Here is a 16974-nt window from a genome sequence, read left to right on the forward strand (position 1 = left end):
TCAGTTTTATTTTCACACACTTGACCCATCTCGTTTTACCTGAAAAATCGTTAAGCCTTCAACAGGTTTGAATGGGCACAACTCATCCTTGCCTAACTGCACCCAAACCATTTTGGATGAGTGTGGCTTGTCCACTTTAGATACAATATTTACTAACAATTTGTTTCCTCGCGTAATTTATGCACCCATAATATTTAGCCAGTTTTACTGAAAAAAAAGCTACTATATTTTGTAGGGATCTGCAAATACTCCAATATCTGAATACGAATTAAATTCCAACTTCCTGAATAGTTCGATTCGCGAATCCAATCTGAGGTACAGTAAAAGCTCGTTAATTCGACACCCGTTAATTCGGAAATTCGGATAATTCGGACGGCTCTATTGGTCCCGGCCAAAGTGCATGTTAATCTATGGGACCAAACGGTTATTTCGTCAGAATTCGGCTTCGCACCGCTTAATTCGGACAAATGCTGACGGCTGCTGCTACACAAAAGTGTGATAAAGCAGCGCTGGCACCACTGGAGTGAAACCGAAACCTGAGTGGCATCGCCATCATCATCAACTAGTGGGGGCGATCGCAGCGTCACCGAACGTCGGCGTCTTCTTTCTTCTCCACTCAGCGCCTCCGACGCCATTTTCCCTTGTGTTGTCGTGTCGGAACCATTTCTTCTTGCGGAGTTCTCTTTTTCTTCCATTGTGACCGTATTTGCATGCCACCACCATCGTGCGCTACAGTGATGGCAACGCCGAAAAAGCGGCAGAACTAAGACGCGAAGAACTTGGCGACTAAAGTGGAAATTTTGGAAGCACTGAAGAACGGCGAATCGCGACAGCAGGTTATGACCAAGTACAACGTAAAGCGGAGCACGTTGGGAACGTACGTGAAAAATGAACAACATATTCAACAAGCCTTCGAAAGCGAGAAGTTTCATGCCTCTATAAAGCGGTTGCGAACCGCAGCTCATCCCCAGGTCGAAGAAGCTTTGCTGCGGTGGATTACTAACTGTTGCAACGCGCATCTGCCTTTGAGTGGACCTCTCATCATGGCGCAAGGTGAGAAGTACGCAAGCAATGATGAACATTGAATCGTTCAAAGCGTCAGAAGGGTGGTTTGCGAGGTTTCGAGAGAGACACGAACTTGTCTTCAGGAGTGTGTGCGGCGAAAAGGCCAGAGTTGACGAAAGCGTGACCACCGAGTGGAGAAATGTGAAGCTGCTGGAGCACATGAACCACGTGACGGGTTCAATGCAGATGAAACTGCTCTATTTTTCAGAGCTCTGCCCGACAAGACGGTGACTTTCAAAGGGGACGCGTGCATTGGTGGCAAGAAGTGCAAGCAAAAAATAACTGTGCTTCTTGCCCCCAATATGACTGGCATGGAGCGCTTGCCACTACTTGTCGTCGGGAAGGCGCTTAAACCCCGTATTAAGAACGTCAAAAGCCTTCCTGTCCAGTACACAGCGACCAGGAAGGCATGGATGACATCGGACATTTTTTGCGGCTGGCTACAGCAGTTGGACCGGCACTTCACGTCGAAGGAGCACAAGAGAATTATGGTTGTTGACAACTGCAGTGCCCATAACTGTACAGTCGAACTGAAGAGCATAAAAGTAGTTTTTTTGCCGCCCAGCACTACATCTGCTCTTCAGCCGATGGACCAGGGTATCATTCACTACGTGAAGTCAAAGTACCGCAAGCACCTGCTAGAGCGAATGATCCTATGCTCAGAAGCTGGAAAGTTGTATCAAGTGGACTTACTCGGCACAGTGCACATCATCGCCCACGTGTGGAAAAACACTCCGCCGCAAGTCATCGCCAACTGTTTTCGGCACAGCGGTTTTGTGAGGCCCGAGCATGCAGCAGTAGCTGACGATGGCATCGAGCAGGTGTCAGTTGAGTCCACCGACGATGACTGCCTGACTTTCGATGCTGGCCTTCCCACAAATGTGACCTTTCAGGACTACATTGCGATTGATCATGGTGTCGCCACGAGTGGTCTCCTGACCGATCAAGAGATTATTAATGATGTCACGGGCGCCCATGAAGACCACGATTCCAACGAAGAATCATGCGAGGAGATAAAGCCGCGACCTCATCGCACCTCACGGGAAGTCTCGGAGGCGCTGTTAATATTAGAGGACGCTTGCCTGAACACTCCCGACAGCTTGCGTGCTGTTGGCCGTTTGGAACAGTTAAGAAAAATTGTGATGTCAGCCGGAATCTGCGCGAAAATGCAGACGACAATTACAAAATACTTCAACAAATAAAGGTATGCTTCTGCAGCTTGATTTTAAGGGGGGACGCGGCACTTCGGGACCGAAAATCAGCCAAAAAATCGAGTTTTCGCGGACCTTCTTTTCGCGTTCCCGACATCATTGCGCACCTATTTACAAAATTTCATAGCCGAATACCATCAACTTTTATCGTTATTCAACTTTAAAAAACCGAAAACGGGCGTCCTGCCCTTTAAATTGAGGGCGAATAGCGCAGGTTTCGGCTCTACGATACGCGGGAACTACGCGCTCGATCGGCGCCATTTTGGTCTTGTTTGAAAGAACGCGTTTTCAGCTGTTTCTTTTTTTTTATTCAGTAAGCAACATTGAGCGTTTCCCCGGCTCGAAAAACGGGGCCTCAAAGACGAAGAGCCGCGCTCACTGCCATTGGCTAAACGGCGCACGTGACTGAAATGGCGCTTTCCGGTTGGCTGGAAGCTCGCGGCTTGCGTCTGCATACGCGACCCGACGCCATTTTGAAAGGGTTACCGCTGTGACGCCTCGAAATCTGCAGAGCACTCTGAAGCTTCTGATCGTATCGCCATGCCTGGAAACGCAAAAAAGTATCGGACCGTGCACGCATTTGGTCGCAGAAAACGCAAAGGTCGTGGGAGAAAGTCTACGAAGTCATCAGAGCCCTTGGTTGACTCCGACGAACGATGTGTCGACGCTCCGCGGCCGTTCAGCGATGGTGCGACCGAGCGCGTTGCCTCCGACGACGATGACGGTGAAGCAAACTCCGGACGACTACGAATCGACGCCAAGGTGGTGACAAACGCCGAAGTTGAAGAAAATCATGCCCGGGAGAAAGCGACGCTCGACCGGCTTTCATCGGCGCCAGCAACTGCACGGAAAATTGACTTTTTCACCGCGAGTTGTAGCGAGGCAACCGCACAGGACTCGGACCACGCTGCTCCTTATCTGCTTATGCATCTAGATATCCTAAACGCGATAATGGGTGCCTTGTGTTGCAAAGCCTGCCACGGACCGGCTACGATCGTCAGAGGGGATCGGGACTACGGACTTGCCGTGAAAGTGCTAGTGCAGTGTGAAAGGTGCGGCGAGATCGCGAATGAATGGACTTCGCCCCGCGCGAACGGCACGAAAACGTGCAATCCGTTTGAAGTAAATCTTCTCGCTTCGAGGGCGATGGTGGCTACCGGCAACGGCCAAACGAAAATGAACGATATTTTCGCAACAATGGGCATCTCACACCGCGGTATGCACCACAAGACGTTTCAGCGGCATTTGAAGAACACGCTGGCACCCGCTGCAACGCGAGCGGCTGAGTCCGCAATGAGCGAATGTGCGGAAAAGGTTAGAACAATTTATGATGACTTGTGCTTCGGCCACCGGGGCAATATTGCCGTTAGCTACGACGGCACGTGGAAGACGCGAGGCCATTCTTCCCACATCGGCGTGGGCACAGTTATCGAATTATTTAGTGGCTACGTGTTGGACTACGTCGTTCTTTCCAACTTTTGCCTAGGCTGCGAGGTGGGCCCAAAGCCTAGTAGTGAGGGCTATCAAGAATGGAAGGCTAACCACAAATGCCAAAAAAATACGAACAGCAAAGCGGGGCAAATGGAAGTGGAGGCGGCTCTAATTCTATTTCAGAGGTCGCTTGAACGCCATGGCCTGCGCTACACAACTATGCTGTCTGATGGAGACTCTAGGACATTTTGCGCCATACAAGACGCCAAGGTGTATGGTTACATTGACGTGCAGAAGGAAGACTGTATTAATCATGTACAGAAACTGATGGGCACCGCATTGAGAAACCTGGTGCAGAAACAAAAGTGCGATGGGAAAAGAGGCCTTGGTGGGAAAGGCAGGCTCACAGGTGAGCTGATCACCAGGCTGAGCACATATTATGGCCGGGCTCTGAAATCGCATGAAGGTGACGTGGGCGAGATGCAAAAGGCTGTGATGGCCACATACCGCCACGTCACCTCCACTGATGAATGCTCGGACCACAGTCTGTGCCCAGCTGGTGAAGCTTCATGGTGTCGGCACAATGCCGCAAAAGCAAAGGGTGAGCCCGACCCCAGGCATGCCTACAATCTACCAAAAGACGTGGCAGAGGCATTACTACCGGTTTATACCCGGCTTTCGGAAAGAGCCCTGCTTCAGAAGTGCGAACGCGGCAAAACGCAGAACTCCAACGAGAGCCTACATTCGGTAATCTGGAGTTTGGCCCCCAAGGAGCACCATGCGTCCCTGTTCGCTGTTGAAGCAGCTGTTGCAGAAGCAGTGCTGCGCTTCAACACGGGCAATTTGAATTCTGCAACGGCAATCTTAGGTGAAATGGACATGAATGCGACAAGTACTGGTGCCAGGAGAGCGAGAGAAAAAGACCACCGTCGCAGCATTGTCTCCAACAAGAAAAGAACAGCCTCACTGGAACTCCGGAAGCTAGTGAAGAGGAGGCATGAGCACAGAATGCATTCAGACTATGCTTCTGGTGCGTTTAGGTTGTCTTGTTGCATCTTCTGCAATAAAAATGTGTGCCCACGTTTTTTCTCGATTTCTCAAAACGACAATTTTCATGTGCTTCCCATTATGCCGGAGCAATATCTCTTGTTCTATCTGGGTTATCATTACGATTTCTTTTTTGTTTCGAAGATAAATGCAGGGGATGTGTCGTAAAGTAAGTTTTATTGTAATAATTTTTGGAGAAAATTCTCTAAATGGATCTTTTGTTTCAAGTGTAGATGGGGAAATTTTTCATGTCATATTCAACATCCCACAACTTTGCTTCGAAATAGCCCAGAACAATGATTTATACTTTATTGCACACTGTGAACATACCGAATTGGTTCTATAGGTTGCACATCAATATCCAAGTTACAGTTAATTAGCTAATTAGGCCTTAATTGAAAAAGTCGCAGTTCATTATATCTTTAAAACTAATTGTCACAGCAAAAAAAGAATTAGATTTTTGAAATCAGCAGTAAAATCTACATAGGCTCTCCAAATTTGACTGAGGTACTCGCAAAAATAAAAGAGTTTTTGGAAGGTGTAGCATCCCCCCTTAAATGTTGTTTTCCCTGTTCATTCGTTAATTCGGCATTCGGTTAAATAGGACAGTTTTTCCGGTCCCATGAAATCCGAATTAACGAGCTTTTACTGTATACGATTACTTGAATATTCAATATATTCAGTAAGCCTGGTTGGCCAGTAATATGCAAAACACATACAATACTTTGAGACTGCACAGTCCATGCACTAGGCCATCATGGCCTAGTGCATGGACTGTGCAGCATGCATCATGGCCTAGTGCATGACTCTAAATACACAAAGTCTGAATGCCACGAACCTGAAAGCATGCAGATTAAATTGTGATCAAGAAACAGCCTCTGACCACGAAACTTAACTAACGCAGCCTTTTGTTTGCGCCGCTCGCACAGGCTGCACTTTGTCTCACTTCCTACGCATGCAACAGTTGAAGATACACTTGAGAAGAATCGCAGACTGCAATTTGCGAGCAGAAAATGAAAGCGAGCCATTACGAACTGCTAAACCACACACCATCGCCATCATTGAAAACATCGGCGTGCTGCGTCGGCTGTGTAGCGTCACGGCGCGATGGCTGTGCGGTCGTAGTGGGCTAGATATGAATAGATTTGGCTGTACCATTTAGATCGGACGATGGCTAGCACCACCTAGCCCCCTTGTGATGCTCAGAATGCCTGCTTTGTGTTAAAATAGAATAGAAATATGCAGTCAACTTAATGGAGTTGAAAATGAAATAAATTCCCAGCCATCAAAACAAATAAAACCTGGCTGCAGATTTCCCTCATTTCCATAATTTCGCCCAGTCAGACAGATTTTTGTCGGCATAAGTTTGCCTTAAAAAAATGAAGTTAACACTTTCATGCCCACGCCTTTTCCTATCGATACTATGTTGTTGATATCTACAACTTGAATATTTGTCTTGCTCCAAACGCTTGTGGACATTTTACGCTCTGCATGCAGCGTGTAAAAAGAGAAGTTATCAGTCTCGCTTTTTTTTTTTCTGTTTTTTCACTTCGTGGGGATTTTAAAATGCCTTTCTTCAAGCGCTGGTAAATGCGTGTAGTTTCAATCATGACGTCGACGTCGGGTGTGACTACTTCACGAAAACGGTGCATTTTGGGAGGATTCTTGTGCATCTGAGCTGGAATATTCAAATGATGACAAGAGCACAGGCTCGAAAGAGGACATCAAGATTCCTGATTTCAGCACCGACAATGAGAGTTCGTGAAACAGCCCTGGAACATCAGCGGTCGCCTGCTGATAAGTGTGGCATTGTGCTCGGGCCACGCTATAGCCAGCGCATGTTGGTGCAAGTTGATCCTATGTGTTCTGAAAGTTAAGGGCTCTTATCTCCAGAGTGTCCAGATCCTTAGGGTGAGACCACTTTCCAGTGGCAGCGCAGAGAGTGCAGTTTCATGCGCGGAGGCAGCCGGGAGGGAACCTTCGAGCTGCGCTCCAGAGTGCCTTGCAGTGGTTCACAAAAGCTGTCGTTTTTTTTTTTTTTTTTTAACTGCTCAAGTTATAAGAGAGTACAAAAAATAAATGTTTTCTGTGACAAATGCAGAGCAAACCTGCATTTTTCTGCATCATGAAACTGCTTAGCATAGCGACATGAAAGACACCACATGTAATGTTATGTGATGTTCACAAAACATTTGCATTTACAGGGCTCATACTTACAGGATAATTGCGTGTGTTTTTTGTGCCTAAAATGAGTATTTCAAAATTTGTTTATGCTGACCGTGTTCAGAGCAGTGTTGATGGTTTCATCAAATTTCTTTGTTCATGGTAAAATTTTTGTTTGCTTGATCATTTTTTTCGTACTATTGTTAATACATTTGTGATTTTAAACTGGCTTTACTTAAAAGGTGACTTCTTATTGTACAAACTGACACCATAAACACTAACATTAGAAACTTCGAGTGTTATGAGGTAGCACTTAGCAGTGAAAGATTCAACTTTCACTCATTCCTTGATCATAGCCACCACTTGCGGCCGGCATTCACGCCACCTTTCAACCACACAACCAATCAATTTTTCTCCTACTTTGGCAAACGAGATAGGGGTCGCTCTTCTCCGTTTACCGCACTACCCCGCACCCTCCGGGTTGCTAGCCGTTGGCATCATTTCACCAGGCAATCCGAAACCACCAAGTTCCTAGCTATCAAAACCATGCCGACGTGTCCTGCTACCAAACTGTATCTGCGCGAGCTGTCTTAAAACGTAGTCGGATGGTTCTGCTGGTCAGGGGCGACATGAATGAACGAACGAAACATTTCGTAAAGAACTTCGCTCAGGAAGCAACATGCAAAAGCTGCGACATGAAACTCCGAGCGCCATCCAGTACGACGACGCCACTTGCAAACCATCTCGAGAACAAGCATTTTTCTTTGCACAGCATGTTCTTGAAAGATAGTGGGAAGCAAGGACGACCAGACGGTGCCCAGCCGCTCATAAAAAGTGCGCTGAAGTTGGGCAAGGACCTACCGCAGCGCGAGAGAACGGCGATGATGACGATTGCCCGAATGCTGGTGTTCGACCTCCAGCTTTATAGCTGCGTGGAAAATCGGGGTTTCAGAGAGCCGATGAACCACATGGAGAAGTTGTACAAGATACCCAGCCGCACTACCTTTTCAAGGACAGTCATCCCGGAGTTGTACAGAGACACAGTTACGGCGGTCAAGGAGCGAATGCATGCGGATTTCTGGGAAGGTGTATAGTCGATCTTGTTGACAAGCGACATGTGGACGTCAAGGTCTAACCATAGTTATGTCAGCCTGGCCTGCCACTATGTAGTCTCAAACTTCAAAATCAGAAGCCTTGCGTTGGAAAATCGTAGCGTGAGCGAGAGCCACACTGCTTGCAACATCCTGGAGCAACAACAAGCAATGATGGATAGCTGGGAGCTGCCAATGCAAAAAGTGCCAGTCCATGTGGCGATGAACAATGCAAGAAACTTCCGCATGGCCCTTAGGGGTATTTCTTGCATGCCAATGCATCGTGTGGGCCATACATTGCAACTGTGATGATTTGATGATGATTTGTGGGGTTTAACGCCCCAAAACCACTATTTGATTATGAGAAACTCCGTAGTGGAGGGCTAGGGGATACATTGCAACTAGCGATAAAAGATGCTACGGATGAAACAGCTGGAGTGCCGGCCATTCTCAAGAAGTGCCGCACCATTGTTGGCCATTATAAGCACAGTGCCCATGCTACGGCAAGACTGCAGGACTGCCAGAGAAGAATGGAGCTCCCATTCCCTCCAGGTAGAATAGTGAGCATAATATGCTTTCATGTCTTGTGCAGCTGAAGGAAGCCATCTGTTTCGAGCTGGCCACCCGAGACAAGTGTGCCCAACCTGACACCACTGGAGTGGGAAGCTGTGGCTGGGCTCGTCAAAGCTCTTGAACCAATCGCATCGGCAACCAAAGATCTTAGTGGCCACAAGTATGCAGCCTTGTCATCAGTACTACCGTTTTTGTATGCAACACAGATGGTTCTAAAAAACTGCATTACAGCCAACGATGACACTTCAGAGTTTGCTAGAAACTTGTTGAAAAGCATGAGGACAAGGTTTCCAGGGCAAGATGAGCAAAAGGAGTGTGTGCTAGCAACTGCCTGTGACCCAAGGTTTAAGAACCTCTTCTGTCCTGAAACGTTCCAGGAATCAAGGCTCTTGGAGCTTGCAAGAATCGAGTTGCAGCTCCCTCCAGAAGAAGAATCAAGTGACTCTGCCAAAGCGATAACATCTACAGTTGTCAAGGAGCGCATCAGCAGTATCTGGGACAGCGTTGAGAAGTTGGCAGTGTCATAAGAAAGAAGACACTGCACTGAAAGAGCCAACATCCAGGAGTTCAAGCGGTAGCTTCGAGAGCCCACTTGCAGCAAGGACCAAGACCCTCTAGAATTCTGGACAGAAACAGGAAAGACGCGCTTCCCATGATTGTGCAAGATGGCCATGAAATACATGAGCATTCCAGTGTACCAAGTGAAAAGTTGTTTTTGACAGCTGGTAACATTGTTACAGCCCGGAGGGAAAAGTTGACCCCAGATCATGTACAACTGGTGTTTTTGTTTGCATAAAAATTCGTAACTTGTTATTTGGTATTCGATTCGACATTCGGCTTTTTTTTTTTCTTGATTCGATTCGGTATTCGATTCGAGACTTACAATTCGGTATTCTCACACCCCTAATATTTTGCGCTTCTCGACAAATGCAACCCAGCGAACCGGTGCGTGCATGTAGAGACTTCGGACCTCTGGACGCTTTGGACGCGCGTACCGCTCACCGTGCAGGTGGGCGCAGTCATACATTAAACAGGCTCCGATCGTAATGTCCCTTCTTCCAAGAATTTCCCCTGAACTAAAGTACCTAGAATACCGTACCTCAACACCCAAACCTTTTTGGCGGATTATCGAAAATGATTGAGCGTTTGCCACTATTTTCTGCATCGGAGGCGTGCGCGGACTTGGAGCAAGAACTGTTTCTTTGGTGCTCTGCATTCGTGCCTGTCTGCACTGCAAGGCACACTAGGTTGATTTAAGAAGTCCAGATTTCGCAATGCATCTGTCTAGTTTTTACTGTTCCCTTGTGTTGGGCTAACATAATCAAATATACCAAAAAATTCAAGCTCACTGTTATAAAAGCTGCTAAAGAAAACTAGAACCGTGCTGGTGGCAAGCACTTCAGCATGAAGTTCTTCAATGTGTGCCGTTCGGTACGAGAGAAAACAGAAGAATGCATGCTTGTAAATACAAGTTTCCTGCCATTGAAGAAGACCTTTTTCAATTATGCACGAAAACACAATGTCGTGGGACCTGGTTTCTCTCTGCATTGTCAAGAAGAGCATCAAGGAAAGGGGGCATTTGAACACACAACGAAACCGAGGACAACACGCTTTGGGAGGGCATTGACAGTGGCTATGGTGATGATTCCAAATCAAACCTCTCAGCCAGTAATTCTGACTAGATGCCCCCTGACCGGATATAGCTCATTAAAATACTTGCTGATTTCATTAAATAGACTGTACTGCCATCAGCGAAAGTTTGCAGGATCTGCAGTGCGTGGCACAGAGGCGGAAAACTAGACCTGCTGGATGAAAAACTCCATGGCTGCGTCACCTAAGGTCACGCACCCACCACAATTACATCTGCTTAATTTAATAATAGAATATTACCAACTTGCGCAGCAAGAACCCCTTCTAACGATTACATTCGGCAGGTGCGCATTGTCTAAACTCCCGGTTGCAAATCACCATGGCCGCAGCTGATAGCTTAAACACCTGCCGCATCACGGTAGGCGATGCAGCAATCCAGTTTTTTCTTACTCCGGTACGCACTGCAGATCCTGCAAGCTTTTGTCGCCGCCAGTACACTTACTTGTGTTCCAATTGATTTTTTTTAATGTATATACTGCGCGTGTTAGGACTGTAATCTACTGCACATTATTTCAGATGCCATCGCGGAACCTCCGCATAATTCATGCACTCCCTCTTTGAAGCTCTAAAAATGCAAAAAAAGTAGGCAAATTGTGTCAGTAAGTGTGGCAATATCTCGCCACGAGCATTTTGAATAAGACTTACTACTTGTTAAAAAGCTAGTTTGTGCATTGCTTCACAGATGGCAGCACTAACTGAGCAATTTCTTTTATTTTAAAAGCCAACACAGATATTTCCCGACTTTTGTTTAGATAATGTTCAGTGAAGAGGACGTGTGCATTAGCCGTGCATCATCACGCGAAAAAAAAACTTTCGTCATCGCACAGCTCTTCAAGTAGTAATTATTCAGATATCAAAGTTTAATTTCATCATTTGGCATGTCATAGCTGGCAGTCTCTCGTCAATGACATTAATTCAGGAGTAGTGAAAGACACTAATACACTTGATTCCGGAAATATCGAACCCGAAGGAAATCACGACATAGTTCGATATATCGGTAATTCAAAACACAAAATATGCGTGTTTAAGGCCTAAATTAAATCACTTCAGGCCTGAGAAACCGTTGGAAGCGCTAACATAATAGACTACAGTATAACCATCAACAAGATGTGAACTGCAAGTTACCGCACTTTATTTCCCATGAAAATAGTCCGCAAACTTGCCTTGCTTCTCACATTCTGTCAAGTTCCAGTCATCCTCAATATCACTGAAGCTTTCCAAATAAGCGAATTTAGCGCCTTCGGCCAACAATGTTCATTGACACAGAACAGCGATGTAAGCTTTCTAGCGCAGCAAAAAGATTGGTTAGCGGCGGCACCAAAGGTGATGGTATATTCATATCCGCACAGGTACACTTTTGCAACACCAGTAACAGTAGCCATGATCTCAGGATTAGTGCAATCAGAAACAGCTACGTGGTCATCTGCATCGATGAAATCACTCGCTGTCCGAGATGGTGCCCACAAAAGCTTTGTCGCAGAATTCACCGAGCCATTCTGAATTGTCAGTGGTCATGACTGATGATGCACCGAAAGTCGTCAAATGGCCCGCAAGAAAAGTTTACGATAGTGCTTTATTTGACGTCGCTCCAAGCACTTATTGCTACACGCGGGTCAATGTTCAGTCCAACTCCTGAATGTGCATTTATCAGGAACGAGGCGAGAAGTACACAAGTCCAGAAGATGCAAAAGACAACGTCGAGTTCCTACGGTGGACATGTTGGTCATGTTGAGTTCACTTGCGGCTTTGTAGCCGGCAGCTGCTGCTTTCAGCTGCTTTTATGCGAAAAGCTAAAAAAGCGTAGCCTGCAAGACATGAGTTTTAAAACCGAAAACACCAAAGGTACGTAACGAGGTTGCACATCTCGAAGGCCATGCTTTTCAGGCTCGCCTATGCCATTGTGTGCTAAAAAACAAAGATTGGAATGTGAACATTGCAATGAGATCCCCGATTTACTTCCCATTCTCATTTGGGTACCCTTGGCAATCATTTTTTTTTTAACTATGCCCAGGCGTTAAGACATGCAGATCACACATCAAACATACCAGTGCACTCACAAGTGCTGCGTAATGAACTAGATCAGCGCGATAGAATAATACCACCTTTTCATCACCTGAACCTGCAAAGGCACCCGAACTTGTCAGAACGCGGCCGAAAATTCAACAATTTTCGCTAAAGAAAATGCGCTTTCTGGGCTTCGGCGGGGTGTTCGATATTAAAGATGCACCGCTGTGTGGAAGTTCGATATACGGGTGCACCGGTTCTGTACTTTTGCATGGGAAATTCAAGGGGACTTCTCAAGAGTTCGATATAGCCAATAATTCAATTATGTCCAAATTTGATGTATCCACGATTGACTGTACTCCATATGACCACACACTTGATTTGATATATCCTTTTTTTTTCATCAACGAACACATGCTTTTTTTAAGCAGGTATCAAGTTGAAAAAAATCACTTTAGACAGAAAAAGCAAAAAGTTGTTGGGATAAAAGGAGAACCCACTCACTTGATGGTGTCGCCGAGGGCATCGAACGTGGGCGGCACGTGGGCACCCGCCTTTGCCAGGGCCTCGTTTTTGGCAGAGGCCGTCTCACGGCTTGAGTTGGCACACGCACCGGCGTGGCCAAACTGCACCTCAGAGGAGAACATGGAGGCGCAGGTGCCAATGCACCAGGCCACCAGGGGCTTGTTCAGCCGACCCGACTGCAGGGCCTCACACACTTCGTACTCCTCGACACCTCCAACCTGCACACACAGCACATCACTCAAGCTTGCTGCTATAAGGTGCACCCCAAATTACCCATTCCAGACGTAATACTTGCTGCAGGGTGGGTTTTGCTCATGCATGTTTTCTAGCTGTACTTGTTGTTGTGCTAGCTGCTGAACACTCGGATTTAATAATAGGCCTAGCCATCATGGCCTAAGTTTTGTTAATATTGTCAAGTGGTCGAGACAGTGACAAATGCAGCAATCAATGTGAACAAAGCAAAATTTCTATTTGTGCAAACAGAAAACAAAAACTCAACTACAGCAGCCCAAACTGATCATGGCAAACAGAGCTTTGGCTGCAAAGCGGTAAATTGTATCTGCTTTTATACATACCATAATTATTCAAATCTAGGCAATTTTTTGTTGTTTTTTTCAAATTTCTTTACATTAAACATCAGAGTCAGCTTAGATTCAAGGATTTTGAAAAATGCACCATTTTTTATGAAGAAAAGTGGTGGTCAACTAGTGCCACGTAGACAGTATTAAAGCTGGTGGTAGCCAAGTCAACACCTGGCCACCAATTTGATCTTTGTGGAGAATGTTGAGGCGAGCGTTTGTCATTTCAAGTCGCACTTCGAGTGGTCTGTGTGGTATGGTGTAGTTCGATGGCACAAAACAGGTGGCGCCGCTTATAAAAGGAAGTTGTCCTAGTTGCAAATACGTCGTCCAATGTTCAAGCCGGACAGGACTTTGGAGCGGATAAAAAAAAAATGTGCGCCACTGGTGGGGCTGCAACGTGGGTCAACACTGAAATTTCCTCTGCTCTGCCTTATTAGTCCGCAGGATCGTCTCAGCAACAGACGCGATAAATGCCTCGGGGAAACCGCGACAGAATCTGAGCAACAGGGATACAGAACGTGAAAGGATAGCCGTGATTCCATACATACACCAGATATCACATAGGCTCAAAAAAATCGGAAAACGTGTTGGAGTTCGTGTTCTGTTCTCAGCACCGTTCAAATTAATCAGCCTCACCAAATCTACCAACCCCCTGAAAACGAAATCATCAACAAAATGCAGAGTTCAACATCGAAACAGGTATGCGGCCTGCTCCCGGGAAGTCGTCTATAGGACCCCCCTTTCATGTGGTGCTTGTTATGTCGGAACGACCGGAAGGTGTCTGCACGATCGGCTGAGAGAGCACGCGAACAATGTTAGAAACGGGAAAGATGGTTTTTTTGCCCAGCACTGCACTGATTGCAATTGTGTTCCCCTCTTCGAGGACACAGCGACGCTGTACAAACACAGAGATGTAAGCACCCGGGTCATTGTCGAGGCTGCGCAGATGGCACGCGAACAGGTGCCTTGTATTAGCAAGCCCTCCGTGGCTTTGTCCGAGAAGGAACGCAGGTTCCTCGAAAGTTTCGGTGCGGGCAGGTAGTTATTTTATCTTTACCTTTCTGTTTCCTTTTTCTTTTTCTTCTAGGTTTTTTCTTTGCCGTTTTTCAGTGCCTTTGTTTTTGTGTTGTTTGTTTTTGTTTTTCTTACTCATGTTCTGCTCTTGTGCGATATGGTTTTTATCACATGGTCACTGTCTCCTCTATATATTTTCGTGCTCTGCGCAATTAACTCAGTTGGAAGTTAGCGCTCCTGTCTTTCGTGTCCTTCTTGTCTCTGTGTTGTCGTTTTGTTCTCGCGCTATAACTATCGTCATGAAAGCACACTTTTTTTGCACCAAAAAGTCCGTGATGCACGTGTTTCAAAGAGCAGAAGCGATAAGGGCGGTCTTGAGTTCATTTAAAACAGCAGGCTGCTTGTTCGCCAAGGCCTGTGGCATAAGCTGCATAAGGCACTGGCTCCAAAGCTTCGTCGTGCTCGCAATCAGATTCCTCCAAGTCGCTCTCGCCACGTATTTCGTTCACAATGCCCCAATCCATGCACGGTTTCGCAGTGTCGGCATCATCATCGGCCGTCATTAAATCATCGCAACAGATGTCCCACCCGCTCTCCCAGGTCGGAGTCGATGACGCCCTGCCACATATCGCCACCGCAGTGGTTCTGTTCGGAAGCTTCAGGCTCGGCATTGGGCACAACGCCGACAAAGTCGGCCTCGCGAAAACAGTTTCGAGCACATGTAGCAGTCACCGCCGCCCACAAAATAGTCACCATCTCCACAGCTGAATACCGAGACGCCCAAAGCGGCAAGTTGGATGCCAGGTGGTCAACAGCTATGAGCAAGCGCCCCGCAATGCGGCACCTAACGCGCTGATTACCCCTCAAGCCAAGCGGTCACACTTTTGACGTTTTGTTGAGCGGCACGAAAAAGCGTGCTAGCCCTCCCGCCGGCCATCATTACCACACACGCACACCAAGAGCGAGCAAAACCCGCACATGCGACGCACATGCAAGAACGCGTGGAACAGCTCTGGGCGCGTTTCTAGTCAGAAAACGAAACTAATTCGAGCCAGTGTGGTGGGCGTTGTGGAGCGGTGGAGACGGGTGAAGGGGTTGTGATCAAGAGAGGAGAGCAGACTTGCTAAAGAAGCGCAAGGAGCTGCGATAGAGCATGGAGGAAGGAAAGATTTTTCCGTGCGATAAAGAAAAGGGAGGATGCGGCGGGAGGGCGACCTTGAAAACCAAAACACACTGGAAAGAGGCAGGTTGGGTAGCTTGCTTGAAAGGTCCGCGAAACTTGCACGTAGAAAAACTTGGAAAGAGTGCCTGCACGCGTAGAAGTCAAAGCATGGCCGCCTGGATTGGTGCCCGCGGCGGTGTTCGAAGAATCGTCGGCTGTGGTCAAAAATAGTTTTGTTGCGCCAGCGGGTTTGCATGGCTTCACGAGTTTCCATAGTTCGCAATTCGTTCCACACAAATTAACAGCCGTTTTCTCACTTCTGCACGTGCGCGAAAGGCATGCTGAGCTGAGTGCGAAGTGAGCGAGAACAAGTGCTAAACACGAAACAAATCGCAAATTATCAGAGTCGGTGGGGTAGCGTACGTGCGTGCACTAGACGCAGACTATCGGATACAGTCAGTGGCCGACGATGTTGGCAAATGGTCTGGTCACTCCAGGCTGGCGATGCCAACGACAGTACCAGCGATCAAAAATAGGGTAGATGGCCGACCAGTCTTCGAAAGATCGGTGGCAGTGTGAAAACACGGGCCTCATCTGGCGATGTGGGGTGCTCAGAGTAGCGGGGGGGGGGGGGGGGGGGACAACAAAGGACGGAGGGGTGTGTAACAAAAAGCGGTCGGGGAGAGCAGCAACTAGTGGGGCGCAGAGGCAGAATCAGCGTTTAACAATAAGAATGTATGGGCACCTCACCGATGCCTGATCGGTGGTCGAAATTGATTTCCCGGGAAAACGGCAGACCACTGACTCCGATCGCTGTAACTGATCAGCAGCGGTTGGAGACGTTCATTGCAAGTGTGGTTTCGTGCCATCGAACCAATGTATATTTTCATGGTCACGCGGATATTGCTCGTTTTAAGCAAAAGTTCGTTTTAAGTGGGACCGTTATATGTGGGCTCGACTACAGTGTAAAAAGATGCAGAGCTCGCCCACCTACAGAGCGTAGCCGGGAACTATCAGCTGAGCTTGAGAGGCTGCATCGACACTGTCCATGAACATTTTTGACATATATAGCTGCAATAGATTATGATGCATTTAATGAAGGTAAGCATACTAGCCACCCCTTCCTCGTTGCGTGCCAGTAGATAATACAGAAGCTCGATAAGTGAAATGCTTGTCCTTTATTTTATACGGGCACTAAGATCACCAAATGTGTCGAGGTGATTTGCCAAACAGGCGGAGCTACATGAAGCTCCTTACAGCTTGAAAAATTCAAAGCACACGTCCGTTGTTTAGAACAGAGTCTTAAGCGCTACCAATAGAAGCTTGCTAGAATGACGGCGCAAGAGAAGCTGCACCAAAATGCTGTACAAAACTTGCCTAAGCAGTAAAAGCGTGAAAAGTTCATTTTTAATATCAATGCATCATGAGCACGAGAAGATAACTTTTTGCGTCACAGT

General features: G+C 47.0%; 1 protein-coding gene across 5 annotated transcripts in view; it reads right to left on the bottom strand.

Annotated features, from left to right (window-relative positions):
* Positions 1-16974, bottom strand: part of ATPCL (ATP-citrate synthase) — a 208168-nt gene that overhangs the window by 60228 nt on the left and 130966 nt on the right. For all 5 annotated transcript variants that reach the window (XM_037430039.2, XM_037430041.2, XM_037430045.2 and 2 more), the window contains one exon: positions 12740-12978. In XM_037430039.2, coding sequence (XP_037285936.1) covers positions 12740-12978 — 239 coding nt within the window. The remainder of the gene's footprint in view (positions 1-12739; positions 12979-16974) is intronic.

The sequence above is a fragment of the Rhipicephalus microplus genome, chromosome 1, assembly GCF_043290135.1.
Source record: "Rhipicephalus microplus isolate Deutch F79 chromosome 1, USDA_Rmic, whole genome shotgun sequence".
NCBI classification, from domain to species: Eukaryota; Metazoa; Arthropoda; class Arachnida; order Ixodida; family Ixodidae; genus Rhipicephalus; species Rhipicephalus microplus.